This window comes from Arachis ipaensis, chromosome B09, assembly GCF_000816755.2.
Source record: "Arachis ipaensis cultivar K30076 chromosome B09, Araip1.1, whole genome shotgun sequence".
In the NCBI taxonomy this organism is placed as follows: domain Eukaryota; kingdom Viridiplantae; phylum Streptophyta; class Magnoliopsida; order Fabales; family Fabaceae; genus Arachis; species Arachis ipaensis.
Window position 1 is genome coordinate 11,480,754 of NC_029793.2, and position 9,853 is coordinate 11,490,606.

The 9,853-nt window shown below is 35.7% G+C and overlaps 2 protein-coding genes across 6 annotated transcripts in view; both read right to left on the minus strand.

The window, feature by feature from the left end:
* On the minus strand, positions 881-4,945 carry LOC107618842 (septin and tuftelin-interacting protein 1 homolog 1-like). Of its 5 annotated transcripts, none has more exons than XM_021110431.1 (3): positions 2,479-4,945; positions 1,674-1,733; positions 881-1,347 (listed from the first exon to the last, which is right to left on the minus strand). In XM_021110431.1, the coding sequence occupies exons 1-3, from the start codon at positions 4,558-4,560 to the stop codon at positions 1,291-1,293; spliced, it is 2,199 nt and encodes a 732-aa protein (XP_020966090.1). In that variant the 5' UTR covers positions 4,561-4,945; the 3' UTR covers positions 881-1,290. The 5 variants fall into 5 exon arrangements, with proteins under 5 accessions (XP_020966090.1, XP_020966091.1, XP_020966089.1 ...); XM_021110432.1 differs by having other exon boundaries at positions 881-1,252; positions 2,479-4,944; XM_021110430.1 differs by having other exon boundaries at positions 2,403-4,944.
* LOC107618512 (2-alkenal reductase (NADP(+)-dependent)) overlaps positions 8,616-9,853 on the minus strand; it is a 2,789-nt gene continuing 1,551 nt past the window's right edge. Inside the window, exon 5 of the mRNA XM_016320608.2 lies at positions 8,616-9,379. Coding sequence (XP_016176094.1) covers positions 8,998-9,379 — 382 coding nt within the window. The 3' untranslated portion in view covers positions 8,616-8,997. The remainder of the gene's footprint in view (positions 9,380-9,853) is intronic.

The window sequence follows — 9,853 nt, forward strand, 5'->3', positions numbered from 1 at the left end:
TTCTTCGTATTTAGGATATAGATATTGGTGTTCCTATTTTGGTAATGTCAGTTTTTTTATATAAATTCATGTAAAAAATGCGTGGAGTGACTTTATAAAAAATAAGAGTGACAGTGATATGATTAGCTTGGTATTTAATATAACTTTGAAAAATTATAAGTTAAAACTATTTGGATGCAAATAAGATTATATCATTGGCCGCGGATATGTATTCTTACTTTTGAAATGTTTGTTACAGGAAGTTAGCAAGCTAGAGAGAATTGACTTAAGTGAATGTTTGTTACTTTTGAAATGTATTCTTACTTTTGAAATGTTTGTTACTCATTTGATGTAGATATCCATGATAAACGATGCATTTCATCTTCTTTACCGTTTGCATAAATTGATTCAAGATACAACAACAAAGTCTTGTCCCACTAAATGGGGTCGGCTACATAAATCAAATGACTCCATTGTGCTCTGTCATGTATCATGTCTACAGAGAGACTGTTTATATGTAGATCTCGTTTGATCACCTCATGGATGGTCTTCTTAGGTCTTCCTCTGCCTTTCGCCCCTTGTCCATCTTCCATCTCATCTACCCTCCTGACTGGATGTTCTATCGGTCTTCTTCTCACATGTCCAAACCACCTGAGACGCGATTCAACATCTTTTCCACAATGATACTACTCCAACTCTCTTCCTTATATCTTCGTTCCTTACATTAACTTATAAGGCTAAGAATAATATATAAAGGATATTTTAAAGGATATTATCTATATATAACATCTTAATATTTTATAAAATGTAATACTAACTTCTGTAAGCATAATAAATTAACAAGTACTATATATCATCCAACTTTTAAGATTGTATTTGCATATTGTCTATAAGACAAAAATACAGAAATAGTGGTTACATAAATCTTTCAGTCTTTAAGGAACAAAATATCAGTTTTCATTTCTTTGGCTTTTTGTTTCTGTATTTATATACATAATTCAAATACAACCTGGAAGAACACCGAGACACCTGACTGAAGAGATTCATATTGTAAACTGGGCAGCATAAATTATGCAAACTTAATATTGATCATCAGATGAACCAAAGGTTCCAAAGCACACAAAAATTGAAGAACTTACCACTTTACAAAGGTTCCTGAGCTCTCATATAGACAACCTACCATGTCTTTACATAAGGCTACAAAGTTGGCGATCTTATAAAAATAAAGGTACTACTAATTAAATGCTATCTCTTTAAGTGTCTTTCTATGAACCTGGAAGCAAGGAAAATGAGCAAGAGAAACCACGTCATTCAGCAAAGCATAAAGGTTACTATGCTTCTAGTTGGTCTACTCCTTGGGAGTGATATCTAAGATTTAACCATTCTTTAGGATTCTCAAACAATATATTTAATAATTCAGAAGTGAACATATGCATAATGCATGCTCAAACATGAAATTTAATGTTAAACTTGATTAGTCCAACCATTTCACTTAGCATATGTGGGTCTCTACTTTCTTCATTTTCATAAATAAAAGGTGATTATCAAACTCTCCAATTGGAATTGTCTACCCGTTATATGAAAAAAGCGTACACGGATAACAAGAAGATTCGATAGAAGTTTAGGTGTAAACTAATTTATACTATATAAATAAACATGATGCTACTTAGTTGATAGAGAAGCAAAGAATTTACCCATTCGAGATGTTGTGCAGTGATGCCAGACACAGTTCCAGTATATATACCAGCTAAGACCTGGTAGAACCATAATGCAGAAAAAGATAATTTACATCTAATGTGTAGTGGAGTAGTAATCAGATCAGCATGTTTAAATAAATTAAATAGAACTGCCTATGGCGAAAATATCACTGCAAAGGTGAAGAAACCCCCCAAAAGATTGTATAAAAGATATCATCTTGGTCCAGTTTGCTTCATACCAAAGAATGCAGATCAAGTGAAAACATATATATAATAATAATATATTTGGGTAGAGGAATTATATATAATAATTTGTACTACTGAATTGATAAGATTTTGTGCACAAAATCATATATGATTTACTACTGCTTGTTCATATTTAATCATAATCCAACCATTGTTTTTGCTCGTCTCAATTTTCCCTATTATTAACTTTGGAGATACAGCATATATAAATTATTTCTACTCTAGCAAATTTCATTGGGCTGGATCAGCAACTTAGAAGGATGGCTAATAATTCTGTATATATAAGTAATACTGCATTCTATGGATTCAGATATTCAAATGTTAAATAGAAAAATGGTATGTTTATAAAGCAGAAAAGAAATAAAGTAGCAGAGTAACTAGATGTAGATCAAGTGAAAACATCCTAAATAACTATTGCATTCAAATAAACCAAATATCCCAGGTCTAAACTATAAATCAACAGAAATCAGTGTCTTTTACCAAGGGATTTATTATGCAACTCTAGCAATCCTTGAAGAGATTCCAAGGACCATGTTTCCTCATGTTGAGCATATACCTTCTGATGTAGCGAGTCTATTATTATGCTGACATTACCAAACCCATATATTTGGTAACCGTTGTGCATTCTACCAGGCTTAATCTTGAACAACAAACCATGATGCTGGGCATGAGCCTCAATGACCTCTTTCAAGCTCAAATCATGCACACCATCTGCGTTGGCACCACCCAATGCTGCAGCAGCTTGCTGTTGAGCATAGGTTGCTGCTTTCTGCTGAGCCTCATATTGTCGTTGCTCCTTCAAACCAGGTTGGAAAACCTCCATTCCGTCAACAGCCTGACTCATCATATCTAAACCACGGTTAATCTGGAATCGGATACTTTCATTTGCCAATAGTTCTTCTGGAATAAGCTCCTTCCATCCATTATACCACTTCATAACTTCTTCAAAGTTAGGATTTGAGCACAACCAGTGATTCAAAACCTCAAGCCACTTTGGGAAGAAGAACTTCTCCATCATGTCCACCATGATATGGATTGGAATCACAGAAGCCCATTTAATTACCCAAAAAAATTGATCGAGCTTCTGACTTGCTGGATTGACTTCAAACTCTTGCAAGACAAGTTGCAACTTAGGCACAATAAATTGAAGCATAAGTTGTTCCCAGCTTACAGCATCAAAGACAGTCTTCCACGTAGATACCAACTCCAACCCATGAGATGGATTTCGAAGAGGATCCCAACCTTGGAACACTGTAATAAACAAAGGAAGAGCATATGAGCAAGCAATGCAGGACAAATTACACAACTTGTAGCTATCGGCATATCTCTTATGCAAGTCACTGAAGCATGTGGCAAGGAAATCTAATGTTAGCGTTCCTGAAGTGCTCTCTTCGTCTACTTGGTCCAAGACACTCATTATTTCCTCCATATTATCCAGTTGACGCTTTTGGAATGCTGCTTCAGATTCTAACTTGTCTTTTTCTTTTTTCAAGCTGAGAGCTGTCTCCCTTTCTCTCCTCAAATCTCTATCAATCTCTTGAATGTCAGCCTCAGCCAACCGAACAAGCAATCCAATGTTATGCTGAAGTTCCGGCATTGGGACATCCTCCTCCTTTGCTTTCTCCTCAGCATTTAAATCAGATAAATTTGTATAAACCCGAACTTGTGGCCCCCTCATATCATAAACCTTCTGAACAACCTCCAAATTCTGTTCTTGCTTGCTTGCCAACAACTCCTCAGCAGTAACATACACTTCCTCCTCTTTCTTCTTCTTCTTCAACCGTGACTGCTTTGACCACAGCCTCTCCTTTGTTCTGCTAGCCGCAGGCTGCACTGCTCCCACCGTGCTTTTGTTCTGTTGCTGCAAAACAGGCAATGGTGGTGGCGGCGCCTCCCTTGCATCACTAAAACCAATACCTGAATTCTTAGCCCTCATTTTGACCTCGATAGGAGCCACAATACCTTGCTCATTCTTTCCAAGACCGCCCCCTCTATAACCCATCTTTTCCAACAGCTTCATCCCTATTCCATTGTTATAGAATTTCCCCGCATTACCAAACCCATCTTGATCCGAACTCTGACGCTGACCCCTCTTCTTCTCCAATTTCTCCCTCTCCCTTTCCCTCTCCCTCCGCATCGCCCCTTCCTTAATCTTCTTCCCAAAAGCCGTAGGCAAAAAATTATGATCATCACCATCATCAATGTTCTCATCAGAACCATTATTCCTATCACCATTACTACTATTAAACCCTAAACCAGCACCTGAAGTGGAAGCAGATCCCATTCCAAGACCTAAACCTGGCCTATCCTCACTAACATAACCATCTTTCTTACAATGTTCTTTAGAATCTCTATTGTTATCAACAACATCTTGATTCGGCATAAAAGTTCCAGTAGAAATAAAATTTACCGGCTTGGTGAGGTCCTGCTTCTTGGAAAGGTCCTTCCTAAGTTTCTTGCTAGAATAATCGTCGTCGTCGTCATCGTCGGAGCCGGCAAAAACACCGTAGAGGACATCGTCTCTGGTCTGAGTACGCTTTTCTTTGCGCTTTTTGTAGTAGAATTCGCCGTTAATCCACTGGCCTTCTTCGAAATCGTTGTCCATTTCGAACCTCTCCATCTCTTGGTCCTCGTCCATGGTTTAGGGCACACGGCAGAGGGACTGAGAAGGTGGACCTGCGGTGGAACAGAGCTAGCGACGGAGGCTTCCACGTTCGCACGGTGGCTGCGCGATGGAAGGAAAGGAAGGCTGCGATGGCTGATGCGCGATGGAGGGGAAGTGAGGGAACAGGCGGTGGCTGTTCGAAGTTCCGACGGCGGCGGTAGCAGGCGGTGGTTGGACGGACTACCAGGAGCTGGATGAGAGGAACCTGGACTCAGAGCTTGTTTGGGTGAGCTTTTAAGAAAAGATCTTTTTTTTCGAGTTATTTTTTTTAAAAGATCTTATACAGAAGTAAAAGTAATTTTATGTCGAGAGAAGCTAATGTCGTAGCAGATCGGTTGGCAAAGATGGGATTTGGAGGTAGCGGAACTGATAAGGTTCATCTTTTTTCTTTTCTGCTCTTTTGTTTTTTCTCTTGGTTGTTCACAAAAAAAAAAGTAATTTTATGTTTGGATATTTCATGTAAAAATGCCTTTTTATCAATCAATTATGTTTGGGTATAACAATATAAAAGTACTTTTTTGTTTATTTATTACATGAAAAACATCTTTTTTTTAAGGAAAAAAGATCTTTTAAAAAAAGATATAAATTACAGCTTCTCAAAAAATATCTTTTTTTTTATTTTACTAGTGCTTTTACTTTTACTACTAGAAATTTGCCAAACACGTTAAAAAATAAAAAAAAGATCTTTTTTATTGAAAAAATATATTTTTTTAACAAAATAATGGCACCCAAACATGCACTGAGTGTGAGAGAGGCAGTGAGGCAGATAAAAAAAATAAGAGAAAAGGACAAATAGGTCCCGACCTTTTGTCCTGCGGACATTTTTGTCTCTAATCATTGAAAAATACTTTTAAGTCCCTAACCTTCACAAAACTTGGACGGACCAGTCCCTGATTGAGGCATTTGGACGGATCAGTCCCTGACGGAAGTATTTGGACGGAGGGACTGATCCGTCCAAGTTTTGTGAAGGTCAGGGACTTAAAAGTATTTTTCAATGGTCAGGGACGAAAATGTCTGTAGGACAAAATAGTATTTTGTAAAGTATTTTGTCCTCTCTCACACTCAGTCCCTAACTAAAATTAATTACTCGATTGTTCCCTAACAATTAATTCCATCAGTCACTTAGGTCCTTTACTCCGTTAACTCTAACGGAGGACAAAATAGTCCCTGACAACTCTAACAGGGGACAAAATAGTCCCTGATCTCCTCTGTTTGGAAACGACACTGTTCTCTCCCAATTTCCATCATATCTCGCATAACACTAGCAGTCTAACACTGTAACTTCAAACTACACAATGCACACTCTATAAATTTAATGTTCACAAGAAAAAAAAATCATCAACTTGTTCTCAACCAATTCATACTCAGAAAACTAATGTCTATGTCTCTCAACTAGTTATCGTTTTCGATGGATCCCATGAATCTAGACAGCAAGTCTGATTTGTTAAGACCTGTCGTTGTCGTTGCCATCTCCCTCTTCCTCTGCCCTATCATCTCCATGACCACATTGTCCACCACTCCGATCGCTTCCTTCAGCTTCTTCTCCGAACCAATGTTCAGTAATCGCTTCAGTTTCCATATGAGCAGCAACAACGACATTGCTCGTTGTACTGATAGCTTGGATGCGAGGTCAAAGCTGTCTGCCAACTTGGACTCTGGAAAAGAAGGAATGAAGCACTCGGTGTCTATTTCAAATGAGAATTTGCATATGATATCGAAGGAGAATCTTCTCATGATGTCCTAATGTCCAACAATCTATATTGCTTGCCGGAGAGTGGAGAAAGGCGTGCCCTTGGAGTAGTTGTGGAACTTGGTCTTGAGGATGTCGTGGACGTGTCGGGGTTGGAGGTGATGTTATTGAAGACATGGAATTGGATGCTTTTGGTGGGTGAAGTGTAGAGATTTAGGAAATGTGTGGTCCATGACATGTTGAGGTAGGTGCGATACGTGTGACAATTATACTATAGCTTAATCTTGGAGCTAAAGAGGAGGAAGGAAAAGATGGAAAAGAAGACTGTGAAGGTGAAGAAGGAGAGTATGAATGTTAGGGTTATGCGAAATATGATAAAAATTGGGGAAGAACAGTGTTGTTTTCGAATAAAGGGGTCAGGGATCATTTTGTCCCTTGTTAGAGTTGTCAGAGACCATTTTGTCCCCTGTCAGAGTTGTCAGGGACTATTTTATCCTCCGTTAGAGTTAACGGAATAAAGGACCTAAGTGACTGACAGAATTAATTGTTAGGGACCAATCGAGTAATTAATTTTAGTTAGAGACTAAAGTGTCCCGTTTGAAATTCTTTGAGGACCAAAATGGGTATATACTCAAAAATAAATTTATTTAAAATGAAAGTAATGTGACTAAGTGTAATTTATTTAGATATAATAAAAAATAATTAAATATTATGTGCAGTAAAAAATTAATATTATTGAAAGATAAAATTAAAATAAAATTTATTTTTATGTATTTTTCGTCTTATTTAAGTCTCTAACGTTTCAAAATCATTTCAATTTTGTCCCATTGTCAATTCTGTTAACGGATTCCTAACGGCAGCACAACATTGAGTCAATTTTTAAATGTTAGTGACTTAACTAGGACAATTGAAACGCTAGGAACGACTTTGAGACTTATCCCAAATGTTATTTTAGGGTTTTTCACACTCTTTAGCACTTCTGCCATTTGTATGGCAGTAGCAGAAATAAAATATGGTCGAGTAATAAAATTCACATTAATACCAATCCTATTAAGAATATCCTCGATAATTCTAGTTACTTGATAACGTTCTCCTTGCTGATTAACACGAATCCTATCCAACATATCATCAACATTTTGATCACGTCAAACTACATGAGGAACATTCCCATTTAAATGTATATTGTCATTCATATGTCTAAGATTATTCCCTGCGTCTTCGGGATTCACTCCTAAATTTCGATGATCACCCTAATCATAATCGACAATCCAAGCAATTCGTTCAACTTGTTTAGTCAAACGCTCAAATTTTTTCTCATGATCAGCCATCATGGGACTCAAAATAGTAGTCATTTATTGAGTTAATAGATTGACCAAATCATGATAACTCCCATCAACATACTGTCAAAATGCAGCCCTCGATCCAAAATTATTCGATGTTATCCCACCTGATAATCTCGAACAAACTCAAGATTATGTGATTGATTGTTAATTGCTCCTAGTACACTACCAAATCTAATTGGAGACACGTAACTACTCATTGGTGGAGTATAACCTGGAGAAAGGTCAAAAGGAGGCCAACCTACAGTTATTGACGGTTGCGTCTACATTTGAAAAATTCGTGAAAGTGGATTACGCCTAGTATTTTTCGCAAAATGATTATTAACTATGACATTATCCCCATAACCATTGCCTAAATATGCGTTTGTTAATTCTACAGAGATTTGTGCAACTATTATGGGAACATTATTATTTGTAGATGACCCAACATTGCTATTTAAAACTTCATCAGTCATATTTATGACCTTGCCACTTCGAAATTGCATAACCTAAATTATTACTCAAAAACTAATGAATCTTTTGACACACTTTGTAAAAGATTCCATTGGGCATGCCAATTTGTTATGCATATTTTAATAAATCTTGATTAGTTCGATATCTAATGATTTGGGAGCAAAACCTACTCCTCTTTTGAACAAGTACCAAATTTCAACATGCACCAAAGATTCTATTTTGAGACAAATATAGAAGGAAAAAAACTTGGAATTTAAAGTAAGATTAAATTTCTTGATATTGAAAATACAAAAAGCAAAATAAATGACTTCAAATTTAAAGAAAGCAATAAAACGCTTCCAACGTAATCGAAGGACTTTGCATCCAAAGACTGCAAAATTTTAAAGAAAAGAAAAAGACTTTGCAATAGAAGAGTAAATTGCAAAAAGGAAAAAATACAAGGAATTTTAAATGAAAAGTAAAAATATGGAAAGAATCCTACAGAATAAAAAACTCTTGGCAGACTGAGAAAGTCGCTAAGAATATGAGTGTGCGAGAGTGTTTTCTGAAGAGCAATTCCAACCTGTTTCTTATGAATCTTGTATATTTATAAATTTTTCAACCAATCAAATTTCATCACGTGTTCCATATGCAAAATCTACAAAATAACTGTTCTCGCCAGATACATGTATTGTGTAAACGTCTTCAACTGTCTTGACCATCGATCCTAACACTGTTCCAACTGCTCTATTTCACTTCGACAAACCTCATCAAACTAAATACCTTTCTCTTATCAATAACCTCATTTCGACAAAAACTCATCATGCTTGATAAGACCTATCGTGTACAATCTTCGACACCAATTACACCATATCTTCAATTTATAATTTATTTTATTCAACTAACATGAATAAACAAAAAGAAAAAAGAAAAAGAAAAAAAAAAGCACTATTCATCATTCATAAGTGAAAGCACTTGCTTTCCAATGTTGTGGCCATTGAAAACTCTAACTAAGGCAGCAGCCCCATTCTCAAGGCCCCCAACTATGTCTTCCACACATGATATTTCACCATTTCTGATTTGAGGCAGCAAGAACTCCAAGAATTTGGGATAGAGTGGATAATAGTCAACCACATTGAACCCTTGCATGCGAATCCTTTTATAAATAAGACATGCTGTGTTTTTAATTCCTTCATGTTCCTCCTTTGTGTATTGAGATATCATTCCACACACTGCAATTCTACCATGCACTCTCATGTTCATAAGAACTGCATCTAGCATTTTGCCCCCAACAAGCTCAAAATATATGTCAATACCTTGAGGAAAGTACCTAGTAAACAAATACATTTAAAAAAAAAAATTATGCTACATATAAGTTATTTAATTTATTAATTAGGAACCAAAATGTTGTTATTGAAGTTACACTTTTTTTTATATTTCAATAATACTTTTTATTTTCATTTTTAAATTAAAAAATGTTATTAAATAATAAAAAATATTATTTTAATTTTAATAATAATTTTTAGTTATTTTTTTAAGTGTTGTTAAAATTATATAAGTATCATAACCATTAAAACCATAAATGCCACAATATCCACCTTAATAAAATGCAGCAAAACAATAAAATGTAAAAGTAAGGAATTAGGTATTATTGGATTAATGCTTTTAATTTCATTATGTCTAAAATCTACTATATGATGACTTAATCTAATAGTGTTCAATCAAAGATCTATTCATTGTAACAAGTAAATAGAAAGCAAAATAGTTATTATCAGCAATTGTATATTAAAATTAGCTATTATAA